The sequence below is a fragment of the Eleutherodactylus coqui genome, chromosome 3 (genome assembly GCF_035609145.1).
Source record: "Eleutherodactylus coqui strain aEleCoq1 chromosome 3, aEleCoq1.hap1, whole genome shotgun sequence".
NCBI classification, from domain to species: Eukaryota; Metazoa; Chordata; class Amphibia; order Anura; family Eleutherodactylidae; genus Eleutherodactylus; species Eleutherodactylus coqui.
Genome location: NC_089839.1, coordinates 4,829,258 through 4,846,269, shown reverse-complemented (window position 1 = coordinate 4,846,269; position 17,012 = coordinate 4,829,258). Strand labels below are relative to the sequence as shown.

Here is a 17,012-nt window from a genome sequence, read left to right as displayed (position 1 = left end):
TTTTCGCCCCTCGCCCCTATACCTCTTTTACTGCACCCCAAGACTTTATTAGCTTTTGCAGCAGCTGACTGGCATTGGTTACTCCAGTTAAGTCTACAGCCCACTAGTACCCCCAGGTCTTTTCCCTAGCAGTACCCTATTTAGTGTATATTGATGACATCCATTTCTCCTGCCCATGTGCAGAACCTTACATTTATCAATATTGAACTACATTTCCCATTCCCCCCCCCCCCCCCCAAGCCCCCGGCTTATCTCGGTCCGTTTGTAGCCGCACATTGTCCTCCGTTGTATTGATTATATTGTATAATTTTGTGTCATCTGCAGATATTGATATCTTACTGTGCAGCCCCTCTATCAGGTCGTTGATAAATATATTGAACATAATGGGGCCCAATACTGAACCTTGTGGCCCCCACTAGTGACTGTGGCCCAATCAGAGTACGAACCATTTATTACCCCCCTCTGCTTTCTATCTCTGAGCCAGCTCTTTACCCAGATACACACGTTTTCACCCAATCCGAGCTTCTTATTTTATATATCAGCCTATTATGCGGCACAGTGTCAAATGCTTTAGAGAAGTCCAGATAAACGAGATCGATAGACTCTCCCAGGTCCAGCCTAGAGCTTACTTCATTGTAGAAGCTGATCAGATTGGTCTGACATGATCGCCCCCTCATGAACCCATGCTGGTGAGGAGTTATACCGTTGTTCTCCTCGAGGTATTCTAGAATGGCGTCTCTAAGAATCCCCGCGAATATTTTTCCAGTTACTGAAGTGAGACTTACCGGCCTGTAGTTACCAGGCTCACTTTTGGACCCCTTTTTGCAAATTGGAACAACGTTGGGAATGCGCCAATCCAATGGCACAACCCCGGTCTTGATAGTATCCATAAATATTAGATATAGTGGCCTAGCTATCATGTCACTTAGTTCCCTTAGAACCCGTGGGTGTAATCCATCTGGGCCTGGTGATTTATCGATTTATTTTAATTGCATGGGTTCATCACACTCCACGGGTTCTACGGACGCAGCAAAGTACAGCTCACTTGCCCACTCTCTGAACCGCTGACCAATTCATATGGCTAAAGACATGGCTTCATCAAGAGTTTTAGGTGCCGGATGCGATTCCATAAGAGCCTTTATCTCGTTGCAAAGCGCAGAGCAAAATTGACTCCGCAATATGGGGTCATTCCACTGTAATTCATTAGAACAGCGGCGAAACTCTGCGCAAAAATCTTCTATCGGTGATTTCCCCTGACGTCGGCCTCTTATCGTACCCTCCGCCAGAGATACTTTATCCGAGTCATCGTAGATCAGGCCCAAAGCTGAAAAAAATGAATCCACCGACAAAAAAGCCTCACAGGTGGGAGATAATGAGAACGCCCAGGCCTGGGGATCCCCCTGCAACCTGGAGATTACCAACACTACTTTCTGTGTCTCATCACTTGAGGAAAAAGGGAGCAGTCTAAAGTACAATTTGCAGGTTTCTTTAAACACAAAACCTCCTGTCTTTTACCAGAAAAACTATCTGGCAGATGCAGCTTAGTTCTTTAACTAAACCCATACCGCCTAAGTGCTGTTGCTTAACTTCAGCAACCTCAATAGCCAGAGACCTAAGCTAGTTGGATAATGCCTAAATGGGATCCATGACCCTGCAAGGAAAAGCAAAAAACCCCCTAACCTAGCAGGGAGTGAAGGGTCCCTGCCTAGAAGCGGAGTAATTGCCTCGATAGAGGCGGCCCCACCGTGTTCTTCCTCGGCTCTGATTGTCCCTAGAGAGACCGCTGAAGAGACGAACCGAACAGCAAAGCAAAACAAAAATGAAAACAGAAATATGACTGAAAAGTAAACCACAGCAACTTATCTAGACATAGCAGTACAACCAGCACAGAGGAACGCCAATACTCCTCTATGTAGCTGAATAAGCAGCATTGAGCAAAGGGAGGGGTGAGAATATAAAGGCACTCCACACCGGAGGGCTGGCAGAGCAATTAGAGAACCCCACCTCCAACCTTCTCCCAGGCATGACTAATCCAGCATGCATTATGCAGCCAAGAGAGACAGCAGCCAGCAAACTCTGCATGTGGTTCATTAACCCTTGTCCTGCATAACAAGGTGACAGGTCTTGGCCTGCGTTGAGGCCACCGTGCCACAACGCTGTTGTGACCGACAAGCCGCAACAGGTGGCACTGTTACTACTAAAGCCACAATGGAGAACACTATCATCACTGGGACACCACTAAGAGGATCACTATGACTACTGTGACTCCTAACGGGGCTTTATTACTATTGGGGCCATTAAGGGGGTCACTACAACTACAACTACTGGGGCCATTAAGAGGGACACTTGGTATTGGGGTCACTACTGGGGGCACTATTACTCTGTCACTTTAGACAAGTCCCAATGCTTTAAATATGTTGGCTATCTTTTGTATTGGGGCTCTCAATGCTTGCAAAATGAGTGGTGTTTTTTTTTGCCGGGAAGAGGGGGCGCTGTTTCACCCTTGGCCCAAGCAACATACCGGCTTGGGGCATCCTTGAGGAGCAGTCCAGGGGACATAAGCCTCCAGTCCACCCCTTACTAGCATAGTATTTCCTATAAAAATCTTAACATTTCTGTACTGAACATCATCCATTACAGCATTTCCCATAATGCACCAGCGCTTTATATCACTTTACTGCATCAACAGTTGTATCCGCGTCCCTTTCCTGACTGAGCATCACCAGTTTACATTCTCTGACTAAACTCTCGCAGCGGCACCATTTATCTGCCCTCGCTGGGCGAACTGCTCTGGTCCCCCGTCCAAACTTATTGATGACTCCTAATATTATAAATGACACCGACCGCTACACGACCCGCATATATCCATCGCACTTACTGTTTACCGCTAGAAGTCGGGCGTTGTCCCCCTAGAACTTTTTTTGTCAGAACCAGAAATGACCTTACACTGAAGAGATGAAGAAATTGTTCTTGAGCTGTCAAACAAAAGACGCTGTCAGTCAAGGACCGAGAAGCTGCGGCGGCTCCTAGCGCGATTATTAATAGTCTGTCAAGCCGCAAGAGAAAAAAGTTTTTGCAATGTGGCTAATTGCCATTCCATCTAGGAACAAGAAAGCCTAAAAGTACTAAAACTAACATAAAAGCTATAGAAATAGTATAAGAATGGCGCAAAAGAAATAGAAACTGATTAGAGGCGCGACACAAATAATACAAGAACCGGAACGGTATAAAAATTCTATTGGTGTTTTTGGCATTTTGCCTCCAAAAAAGTCCCCCCCCCAAAAAAAAAAAAAAAAAATCTGCATAATGTCAGCGGTGATCTTTGTTCTGGAAGTGCTGACTTTGTAGTCCGATGCGAACACTTGCTGAGTGTAAATTTCACAGGCAGGCGATAAGATCAAAGGGAATCAGCGGGTAATGAGAGTGGAGTCGCCAGTTTTTTAATTGAATTAAAACCTAGGTGACACGGGCGCAGACACCTGTCCAATTACAGACGAGCCGAGGTGTTTACCGTTGCTGTACAAGCCATTTGAAGATGACAGAATTCTTTCCGCCCACAGATTAACATAATGAAGGAGAACAGATTACGGTGGACGGCGGCCAAGCAGCCACATTGGCAGCTTAGGAAGGAGAAGGAGATTGTTGAAATATGTAAATAAAAATGGCGCGCGCTCCGCCATCCCGCCGCTGACCTTGTTGTACTTGTTAGTAAGAGATGAACAGGTTTGCATCTATAAATGTCACATTACAGCCGCGGTGCTGAGTGCGGCGGGCGCTGCCATGCTGCAGGGCGTGATATAGAGGGTACAGAGCCGCCCCTTCTATACGCTGTGCCTGACCGAGCCTCGCTGACACCAGCGGATTTTGGCTGCGTATTACGCATGGCTTTTTGCATTGGGGCGGCTTCACACTGACGTATTTGCATCGTTCATTGCGAGCGCCGAGTTCATGCGAACGATGCGCACAGGATACGGCCTATTGATGTCAGTGGGTTCGATCTCATTAACGATTTTTTGCACGCATTTCGGTAATACGCAGAAAAGTAGTAGCTGCTCTTTCTTTTTACGTATTTGCGCACCAAAGGGTCCCATTGAAGTCTGTGGAAGATGCGCAAATGTGAAATACGCTGTGCAGACATTATTAGGCTAAACAGACTCTTAAATCAAGGCGGGGCGGAGGGGCGTGACGGGCCTTTTCAGGTGTAATCTACCTTGTTCACTGCGTTGAGGGAAGCGTATTTGCACAAGCGGCCCTAATACGCAGAACTAAAAACGCATTGATTTATGTTGGGCGATACAGACGGCTTTGGTGCATATTTTAAACGCATTGCGCCCGTTATAGTATACAGTTGCGTAAAACACGCAGTGACTATGCATGTTACATACATATGAGCTGCATACTGCATTTTATGCATGTAATACGCAGCCAAAATAGGATCATGTGACTGCAGCCTAAGGCCTCATTCACACGAGCGTTCTTACACGCCTAGTTAGCGTTTCAATAAAACGTCAGCCGATAATCGCGCCCGTGGGAAGCACTAGACTCTATGCATTCATTCACATGAGCGATTTTTGGGCGCCTGAAAATATCACGCTGTTAAAACCGGGAATTGGCGAAAAACGCTGGAAGCTCCCATAGACTTCTATGGCAGATGAAAAAAAGGGAGGGGGAGGGAGTTTACCAGCGAAGACCGCTGCCGCTATTTAAGCTGCTGAAGCGAATAGAATTCATTCCAAGGATTTCTGTCGACCGGAAAATTTGCGCGGTGCCGCGTTTTTTTCCCGTGATGTGCCCATGTGAATGGATGAGAAAACGCTAATTAAGCTCAGGACTCGATCGCGGCTATTCTTCATTGATGCGCTCGTGTGAATGAGGCCTGAATGTCAGATGGATGAATGTATAGACAGATTGAACAATGTTGGGACTCCTGTGGTTTAAAAATAAGTAAATTGAATATATTTCGTGTTTTTGTTGCATTCTGGGCTGTTTCTCCCATCTCCATATTCTTACAAGTAATTTTTCTAGACGTTTCCATCACCGTCCAAAAACCCTGAATAACCGATTAAGAGGCTCCATTACGTCCGGCTAAAGGAACCTCACTGGGTATCTAGATTGATCTGAACGGGCTGGAGCTGTAATACCTCAACAGACCACAGAACAGGGGGGCGCCGTTGTTCTCTTGACATTTCGCTTTACTGCTGCACGGCTATTTCCCAATCAAACCTAAATTCAATCCAAAAGATTGCGATGATCGACGGCATTTTTAAGCTTATATGTTAGACTGCGGTTTTTAATCACGTATCTACCTTACGGTTTCCCTCCTTCGCTTCACATCGGCGCTCGTTGCTTTATTGCTTTCATGAACCAAAACTACTGAGCACAAGTCGCGCTTCTTTTTAATTTCCAAGGTGAATCGGGTCATCCCTCAGACTGTAAATTTCCGTGACATTCTCCGCTGTTTCATGTCGCAGTCCTCGCCGGTAGGAAGTCAAAAAATCTCAAACATCCTAAAATGAGATCAGAAAACAATCCTTCCGGAGAATTCTATCAAGAAGTAATGTGATGAGCGAGAGTCCAAAGATGGCAGAGAGATGTGTGGCGGAGCGCTGACTCGGACTGATCCCCCGCAGGCAGTAGACCAGTAAACACACAATAGTCACAGTTCTACTAGGTTGTAAGTATGTGGCCGCCCTTCTTCGCCTACTAATAAGTGGGTTTGGCCACTTAAGCCACAAGCATGGCTAGCAGACACATAAGGCTCAGGCACACAACCGTGCAACCCACAGTCAAGCATTAGCAGTAGAATGGCTCCGGCTGTAGAGTAGCGGCCCTCTTTCCAAGCCTTCCATTGAAGTGAAGGGGGCGGAGCTGCAGAGCGCCTGGATGGAAGTGGAAGGAGCGCCGCTGCTGTCCAGGGGAACCTTCTTAATGAAACAAATACTGAACTATATGGTACATTTCTGGCAGTTGAGACTTACTTGGTAAACTGGAAGCTGAGAATAACAAGAGTGTACATTTATGGTTCTGATGGGGGTGGGCAAACAGCAACTTTGTGACAATGACATTGCACTATGGGTGGGATGTCCATCTGGCGGGCACTCCATGGGTGACTCCCTAAACTAGAACTTCAAGGCTTGGGATCCACACAGAGTGAGTAGTGATGGGGGAACGTTTAAACAATTCGGTTCGGCTGGTTCACTGAACTTTTGCAAAAACTGTTGTCTAACACGTTTTATGGCTCCAGTGTTGGAGAACCCGGCTACAAGCTGAACCGAACTTTGCTGAGATTTTATCACTATTTGATATGTCTGGCAGGGAAGTTGGATTTTATATAAATCAATTATCTTGAAAAACCCCTTTAAGATGAAAAAAATTGGGGTTTGCATTTCCTCTAGAAACAGCACCCCTCCCGTCCACAGGTTGTGTGTGGTATTGCACTTACCTAGATTCACTTGAATAGCAGACACAGCTAATAGACAAGAGCGGCGCTGCTTCTGATTAAAACACAAATAAAGTAGACTCCTTTTTTTTTCTAACCTCCATCAAACCCTCAACTACATGAATCAGCGTGTTATCCTGCCGGCGAATGTCGTCTATGTAGCGGCCGCGCTACGTATAACCCAGGCCATAGTAGGTAAGAAGCGCCATCCTCCACGCTCCCTCCCGGTCCTGGCCCCTGCTCTCAGTACATCTTCTTGTCTTCTGTCTCCTCAGGCCGCCTGGCGGGCTTACTGCCCTTTACGAAATACGCAGTAACGCTGTCCGTGTGCACGTCCTCTGGATGCCGCGGGGGCTCCCATGTTCGGCACATCACCACTCTCCAAGAAGGTAAAGTAATTCCAGAGGTCTTGACTTCCACATTTGAGTCATGAATAATAAAACAGAGGATCTAAACGCTGCCCGGCCATTTGCTGGAGAACCAGAACCTAATTTGATGACAGAGTGCATTGCCAGAGCGTAATTGCTTCATTTTTTTGGGGGGTGCGAAAATGAATCAAACTCCATACCCTTTAATGACATGCATCTTTAATAGCTGTAATGCAGATTAATGGGCTTTTTAATTGCTGTTACATTGTTCATGCAAGAGCCTTGTCATTAATACGAAGCATCTGAAAGATTAATGAAAGCTTCCTCGCTTTACTATGGCTGAGAAGTAAATCTACAGACAGTCTGACTAAAAAGAATTGATTGTATGGCACAGTATGAAACCCGCTATCAAATGTTCGCTTTCTATGGTCTCTTTTAAGTGCTAAAGACTGGTACGGGCAACAATTATTTCAACTTAGTGGAGCTACCAAATGCCAATTGGAAGCCGAATTAATCATTCTAGCATGTGCCCTATTAATCAGATCACATTCCTTTCTGTCTGGCGGCGCCGACAACAACAAGTTCCTTGTAGTTTTAGGAACAGCAGACGGGTGTATAAGGTTCTGCTCAGAGGCAGGGCGGCCATATTGGGTCGCGGAAGAAGCGCCATTCCTCTCGTTAAAACATCAGACCTCACGGTGTAGTGACAGAGAACGGTCCTGGGGAAATCGCGCCGGATTAATGTGTGTTTTAAGCATTTTACATGTTATGATGGTTTAATATTCTGTTAGGTAGGCTGAATTAGAGGGGTTCTTCGGGACTGAACTACTGATGACCCACCCTCAGGATAAGTTATCAATAGTTGATCAGTGGGGTCCATTGTTCGTGATCCTTGCCGATTAGTAGTTGACTGAAGAGGCTGCGACGCTCCATTGAGCGCTGTGGCCTTTTCTCAGGTCAGTGACGTCATGTTTATTTGTAACGCGGCCTGATAGAGCTACGATACCAGGCACAGCTTCTATACAATGAGCGGCCCTGTACCTGGTATGGAGTAAAGTGACAGCGGCGCTCACACCGAGCCCCACTGTTACTTCAATTACATGATCGGCGTGGGGCTTCTGGGTCACCCTATGAGATTGGCAATAAATGGAGCTGGGTGCATGCTCAGTCGCCACTGCATTCATTTCAATGCTACTGCTGAAGATGGTCACGTTCAAGCGCTTAGCTATCTCCGGTAGGGTCACTGAAATGGCAGCAGGCTCGTGGCCCCACCACAGATAACATCCTGACGCTAACCTCGGAATCTGGACATTGTCTTCATCAGGAAGCCCCCGAAATAGAAGAAGATTGCAGAAAAAGCAAAGGTGGATATGCATAAGGAGGTGGAAGGAGCTCCTGCCCCTTTTATTGGAACCCTAGCAGCTGATTTACTCCGCTGAGCTCCCGGTCCTGAGCCCTTCCAACCTCTAAGTGGTGCGTCCAGGGATGAAAGTAGACCAGGCACTCTGAGCACCGGAAGGGAAGCCTCAGTTCCTTAGTGACGCAGGCAGTGAAGAAACTGGCACATCACCGCCCAGAAAATCATACCCCATTAGAAACAATGAAGGGGGCTATGCCCTGCCCCAGAGTGACAAGGCTAGTGTGTCCAAAAAGCAGGCATTGCCCCCAAAAAGCACCAGACTGGTGCCATCTTAAGTGATCAGAGTGACACAACCTGATAGAACACCTTAAAGTCACAGAGGCTACCATTAAGTCCACAATAGAAAATTGGACCTTGGGTTCTTTTTGGTCTGGACTTGGCTCTGCATCATTTGACCTGACCCCAAGAAAGGGTTGAAGTGTGCTGTTGGTGTATCATACTTTATACAGAGGCTACCATTAAGATGACCAAGGAGTGGCTGTGAAGTGAAAGGTCTGCTGCGGCCACTGGGAAGATGACAGTGAGGGTGATCAATGAGTGGAACAGGTTGCTACAGGAGGTGGGGAGTTCTCCATCAATAGAAGTCTTTAGAGGCGGACAGACATCTGTCTGGGATGATTTAGTGATCCTGCACTGAGCAGGGGGTTGGACCCGATGACCATGGAGGTCCCTTCCAACTCTACCATTCTATGATTCTATGAAGAAGCTGATGTTGAGACTGAATAATGCTGAAACAGCCTGAATGAAGTCATAGAGACCAGCCAACACTTAAGAGAATGGTGCCATTGGTCAGAGAGAGTGGAAGGAGTGCTAGATGATGAGAGGCCCTGGAGGGACCTAGAGACAGAGGGGGTAAAGGTCTGCACAGAGGAAGAGAAGTAATGTGGAAAGAAAGTGAGTCACAGGAAGCCAAAAGAGAAAGAAAACATCCTGCATTACAGGAGAGAATAATGGTTTTTCAAGCGGAGAAGAATTGGAGATCTCCTGCGATTCGAGAAGATATTCCAAGGACCAGAATGTGCAAGTTGGCAAATATTCCCGTACGAGAGAATTGCTGCAGACATTGGTTGGTGTGTCCATGCCAACATAGACACCGGGGAGAGACGGAGATAACGAGACAACCAGTGAGCCAGAATCAAAGAGAGAGAATGATCTGAGTGCTGAGAAACGAGAGACAAGCTGCCCTGAGGTGAAGCGGAGAGCTGGTACCCAAGTGATGACTGATCCTAAGAGCAAGGCTGGAAGTACGTCAGAGTTGTGCATGCAAGCAGAAGATGAGAGAGGGGAGCAGTGGAAAAGGTCAGCCGAGGTGAACCAGGGAGAAAGAGTGGGCCGACATAGAGAAACTTGTGGGACCAAAGAGATAAGGAAGTTTTGGCTATTGATTACCTCCCTGAGATAATGGAGACCTCACTACAGAGAAAGCCTGAAAATGTGATTTCATTTAGTATCTGTTGTGATCTGGAGCTACACCAGGCCCACCTGATGTATTTAGAGACTGTGAGGTGGTCTCGCATGGGTGGCGGGGTCATTCCAACTAAACACTGTCACATCATGTTAAGAGTTGGCAGTGTTAAGATTGAACAGCAACTAAAAATGTATCTTTTCAGGTAAAATAGCCCAGTGTATGAGACAGTTGTAGAGTGGCTAGTAGGCAGACATGCAGTATACTACGGCCATTACTGTTTGGGCGGTACCATGAACCATCCTGCTGTGCAGTAACCCACCATCCACCAGTATCCAATGTAAGGGACTGCAGGCAGCGGGCTCAGGGCTATACCAGTTTTCTGGGTCGATGTAAGCCTGATAGACATGGGCGCAGGAATGGCCATTGCTCCAGAAACTCTAAAACAGAAAAATTGTACTTGTGATCCAGGGGAACTTCAAGCTGTCAATAAAGTTCAAGATTCCATATGAATGTTTGTTAATCAGAGTCCTGCCGGCTGACCGGGATCAGCAATAAACGATAATCGTCTTACTAAACCGTCTTCAGGTGTATGAGTGTGAGATACCTGGAACAGCTCTACACCCGGATGACCGGGGATGATTATATACGTCGCGGGTTGAGCATCATCAGAGGAATCACTTGGCACTGACTTCACTATTCAGCACTCCTTTCCCTCTTCACCAGAGGAAAACTGCCTGAAGGACATTTTCTACAGCCCTGTACACGAACCAGGAGTGACTCTCTTCCTCTGTCCATGGTTTAGCTGCTCTCTGGACTCTGCAAGCTTCCCAATGGCTACACCTCTTTCTCCCTATGACTGTACCTGCGACACTGCAGTACACCTGGAGAGGCTCCTGCTTCAACCTCTGTCCTGCGCCAAGCACCTCTCTCAACTACTTTCTGTCTCTTCTCCCTGCTCACCTCCGTTACTGCATTGCTGTTCTCTCTTAAAGAGACAGTATCACTACAAAGAAAACGGTATCCTACTCTCATTAAACAGCTATAAACTCCCCAACCCCTAACTTAAATTTACAGATCAACAGTCAGAACCCAAAACCCTGACAGCAATCTGTTGTGTCTCTCTTTTTTTCTTATCTAGGAGACACCTTAACGTTCCTGGAATTTGGGAAGTATATACATGTTAACAATCTGTGGCTCTTCTGCCATTGTCAGAACATGTTGAGAGTTGTAGTTTCACAATAGCTGGATGCTCAAACACTGCCGACTATTGTGGTTGATGGAATATACTCTGTGCTGTACAAATGGAACTCAAAAACAATCACATAACAATGATCTGCTTAATGCACTTACTTTCAATGCAAATATGCATACCGAAATAAGGAATCAGCATCTGAATTGCAAATAAATTAGAAAAAACCCCGGTAGATTAATGCAGCAGCACCATCCAATAGGCCATCGTTATGCAGGAATAGATTTTTGTACAGAAATCAAATACCACGACTGAAAGCTTTGTGTTTTTACCTCTACAATGAGCAGACACAAAGTCAATGGGCTGGATGTCTATTTTATTCCATTGCACTAACAGGCAGAAAATGGATGCAAAATGGTAACGCACCACTAGAATCTGCATATCTTTATCTTTCACTTCCATGATGGCATTTTAATAGGCTACAATGATTATTCTAGAAGGCAATGTAGCTTGATTAGCTGATGGATAAATGAGATATTAGTACAGGTAATGTGCCGTATTAGAGGGATTATCACACACATTCTAATCCTTCCCATACAGGCTATAATGCTGTACCAAATATCAGGTTAAATCATCAGAAGTATGACTAAAAATGATCACAGCAAGATATTGTATGGATGACATCCCTTTATGATGCAAAAAATTATAGCCGATACAAACATATAACTACTATAATACTGCCCCCTATGTACAAGAATATAACTACTATAATACTGCCCCCTATGTACAAGAATATAACTACTATAATACTGCCCCCTATGTACAAAAATATAACTACTATAATAATGCCACCTATGTACAAGAATATAACTACTATAATACTGCCCCCTATGTACAATAATATAAGTACTATAATACTGCTCCTATGTACAAGAATATAACTACTATAATACTGCTCCTATGTTCAAGAATATAACTACTATAATACTGCCCTCCCTATGTACAAGAATATAACTACTATAATACTGCCCGCTATGTACAAGAATATAACTACTATAATACTGCCTCCTATGTACAAGAATACAACTAATATAATACTACTCCCTATGTACAAGTATATAACTACTATAATACTGCCTCCTATGTACAAGAATATAACTACTATAATACTGCTCCTATGTGCAAGAATATAACTACTATAATACTGCTCCTATGTACAAGAATATAACTACTATAATACTGCCTCCTATGTACAAGAATATAACTACTATAATACTGCCTCCTATGTACATGAATATAACTACTATAATACTGCCCCCTATGTACAAGAATATAACTACTATAATACTGCCCCCTATGTACAAGAATATAACTACTATAATACTGCCTCCTATGTGCAAGAATAGAACTACTATAATACTGCCTTCTATGTACAAGAATATAGCTACAATAATACTGCTCATAAGAACAAGAATATAACTACTATAATACTGCCCCCTATGTACAAGAATATAACTACTATAATACTGCCTCCTATGTACAAGAATATAACTACTATAATACTTCCTCCTATGTACAAGAATATAACTACTATAATACTGCTCCCTATGTACAAAAATATATAACTACTATAATACTGCCCCCTATGTACAAGAATATAACTACTATAATACTGCCCCTATGTAGTAGAATATAACTACTATAATACTGCTGCTGTGTACTAGAATATAACTACTATAATACTGCCCCATATGTACAAGAATATAACTACTATAATACTGCTCCTATGTTCAAGAATATAACTACTATAATACTGCCCCTATGTAGTAGAATATAACTACTATAATACTGCTGCTGTGTACTAGAATATAACTACTATAATACTGCCTCCTATGTACAAGAATACAACTAATATAATACTGCTCCCTATGTACAAGTATATAACTACTATAATACTGCCTCCTATGTACAAGAATATAACTACTATAATACTGCTCCCTATGTACAAGAATATAACTACTATAATACTGCCTCCTATGTACATGAATATAACTACTATAATACTGCCCCCTATGTACAAGAATATAACTACTATAATACTGCCCCCCTATGTACAAGAATATAACTACTATAATACTGCCTCCTATGTACAAGAATATAACTACTATAATACTGCCTCCTATGTGCAAGAATAGAACTACTATAATACTGCCTTCTATGTACAAGAATATAACTACAATAATACTGCTCATAAGAACAAGAATATAACTACTATAATACTGCCCCCTATGTACAAGAATATAACTACTATAATACTGCCTCCTATGTACAAGAATATAACTACTATAATACTTCCTCCTATGTACAAGAATATAACTACTATAATACTGCTCCCTATGTACAAGAATATAACTACTATAATACTGCCCCCTATGTACAAGAATATAACTACTATAATACTGCTCCCTATGTACAAGAATATAACTACTATAATACTGCTCCCTATGTACAAGAATATAACTACTATAATACTGCCCCCTATGTACAAGAATATAACTACTATAATACTGCCCCTATGTACAAGAATATAAATACTATAATACTGCCTCCTATGTACAAGAATATAACTACTATAATACTGCATTCTATGTGCAAGAATATAACTACTATAATACTGCTCCTATGTACAAGAAAAGAACTACTATAATACTGCCCCCTATGTAAAAGAATATAACTACTATAATACTGCTCCCTATGTACAAGAATATAACTACTATAATACTGCCACCTATGTACAAGAATATAACTACTATAATACTGCCACCTATGTACAAGAATATAATAATAATACGGCTCCCTATGTACAAGAATATCACTACTATAATACTGTCCCCTATGTTCAAGAATATAACTACTATATAACTACTCCCTATGTACAAGAATATAACTGCTATAATACTGTCCCCTATGTACAAGAATATAACTACTATAAGGGCTCAGTCACACGGGCGTTTATTGCCGCGATTTGCGCATGCGCGTGCGTCCGGCGATTTTTTAAAACCATTGCTTTGCAATGGTATCGGACACATGAGCGCTTTTTATGCGCTCGTCCGATAAATTAGAGAACAGAAATCGCAGATCGCACCTATCTGCGATCTGCGATTCCTGTTCTCTTCTCTATATGTGCTCAATGGGGCCGGCGGCAGCAGCGCCGACCCCATTGAGAACATATAGAAGACAAATCATTCTTCTCTGCCACAGCTGGAACAGCTGTGGCAGAGAAGAACGATGTTTGCCCATTGAATTCAATGGAGCCGGCAATACAGCCGACTCCATTGAAAGCAATGGGCTGCCGGCGTGCGCGGGATGAATTGTCGGGAAGGGGTTAAATATATAACCCCTTCCCTGCAATGCATCCTGAAAAGTGAAAAAATAAAAAAAAAGGATGTACTCACCTGCTCCCGCCAGCCTGAGATCCCCGCGGCCGTCCTGCAGTGGGTGTGAAGGGGGTGTGACTCAGGCTTGCCCCCTGATTGGCTCAGCCTGAGCCAATCAGAGGCTGATCTCAGTCACACCCTTTCATGAATTCATGAATGGGTGTGACTGAGACTTGCCTCTGATTGGCTCAGCGCTGAATATAGAATATAGAATATAGAATACAGAATATAACTACGATAATACCATAATACTGCCCTCTATGTACAAAAATATAACTACTATAATACCGCCCTCTATGTACAAGAATATAACTACTATAATACTGCTCCTATGTCTAAGTATATAACTACTATAATAATGCCTCCTATGTACAAGAATATAACTACTATATTACTGCCCCCTATGTACAAGAATATTACTACCATAATACTGCCCTCTATGTACAAGAATATAACTACTATAATACTGCCCCTATGAACAAGAATATAACTACTATAATACTGCCCCTATGTACAAGAATATAACTACGATAATACTGCCCCCTATGTATAAGAATATAACTACTATAATACTGCTCCTATGTACAAGAATATAACTACTATAATACTGCCCCTATGTACAAGAATATAACTACGATAATACTGCCCCCTATGTATAAGAATATAACTACTATAATACTGCTCCTATGTACAAGAATATAACTACTATAATACTGCCCCTATGTATAAGAATATAACTACTATAATACTGCCCCCTATGTACAAGGATATAATATAATACTGCTCCCTATGTACAAGAATGTAACTACTATAATACTGCCTCCTATGTACAATCATATAACTACTATAATACTGCACCCTATGTACAAGAATATAACTACTATAATACTGCTCCTATGTACAAGAATATGACTACTATAATACTGACTCATATGTACAAGAATATAATATAAAACTGCCCCTATGTACAAGAATATAACTACTATAATACTGCTCCTATGTACAAGAATATAACTACAATAACACTGTCCCCTATGTACAAGAATATAACTACTATAATACTGCTCCATATGTACAAGAATATAACTACTATAATACTGCTCCCTCTATACAAGAATATAACTACCATAATACTGCCCTCTATGTACAATAATATAACTACTATAATACTACTCCCATGTACAAGAATATAACTACTATAATACTGCCCCCTATGTCAAAGAATATAACTACTATAATACTGCCCCCTATGTACAAGAAGATAATTACTATAATACTGCCCCCTATGTACAAGAATATAACTACTATAATACTGCTCCATATGTACAAGTATATAACTACTATAACACTGCCCTCCATGTACAACACTATATCTACTATGATACTGCCCCCTATGTACAAGAATATAACTACTATAATACTGCCTGCTATGTACAAGAATGTAACTACCATAATACTGCCCTCTATGTACAAAAATATAACTACTATAATACTGCCCTCTATGTACAAGAATATAACGACTATAATACTGCTCCTATGTCTAAGTATATAACTACTATAATACTGCCCTCTATGTACAAGAATATAACTACTATAATACAGCCCCCTATGAAGAAGAATATAACTACTATAATACTGCCCGCTATGTACAAGAATATAACTACGATAATACTGCCCCCTATGTATAAGAATATAACTACTATAATACTGCTCCTATGTACAAGAATATAACTATTATAATACTGCCCCCTATGTATAAGAATATAACTACTATAATACTGCCCCCTATGTACAAGGATATAATATAATACTGCTCCCTATGTACCAGAATATAACTACTATAATACTGCCCCCTATGTACAATAATATAACTACTATAATACTGCTTCCTATGTACAATAATATAACTACTATAATACTGCCCCCTATGTACAAGAATATAACTACTATAATACTGCTCCTATGTACAAGAATATGACTACTATAATACTGCCTCCTATGTACAAGAATATAACTACTATAATACTGTCACCTATGTACAAGAATATAACTACTATAATACTGCCCCCTATGTACAAGAATAAAACTACTATAATACTCCCCCCTATGTACCAGAATATAACTACTATAATACTGCCCCCTATGTACAAGAATATAATATAAAACTGCCTCTATGTACAAGAATATAACTACTATAATACTGTCTCCTATGTACAGGAATATAACTACTATAATACTGCTCCTATGTACCAGAACATAACTACTACAATACTGCCCCTATGTACAAGAATATAACAACTATAATACTGCCCTCTATGTTCAAGTATTTATCTACTATAATACTGCTCCTATGTACAAGAATATAACTACTATAATACTGGCTCATATGTACATGAATATAACTACTATAATACTGCCCCCTATGTACAAGAATATAACTACTATAATACTGCCCCCTATGTACAAGAATATAACTACTATAATACTGCTCCCTATGTACAAGAATTTAACTACTATAATACTGCTGTTATGTACAGTAATATAACTACTATAATACTGCCCCCTATGTACAAGAATATAACGACTATAATACTGATCCCTATGTACAAGAATATAACTACTATAATACTGCCCCATATGTACAAGAATATAACGACTATAATACTGCTCTCTATATACAAGAATATAACTACTACAATACTGCCCCCTATGTACAAGAATAGAACTACTATAATACTGCCCCTATGTACA

General features: G+C 42.0%; 1 protein-coding gene across 1 annotated transcript in view; it reads left to right on the top strand.

Moving 5' to 3' along the window:
* The window catches only part of USH2A (usherin), a 903,954-nt gene that overhangs the window by 414,101 nt on the left and 472,841 nt on the right, over positions 1-17,012 (top strand). The window contains exon 29 of the mRNA XM_066594449.1: positions 6,715-6,828. Coding sequence (XP_066450546.1) covers positions 6,715-6,828 — 114 coding nt within the window. The remainder of the gene's footprint in view (positions 1-6,714; positions 6,829-17,012) is intronic.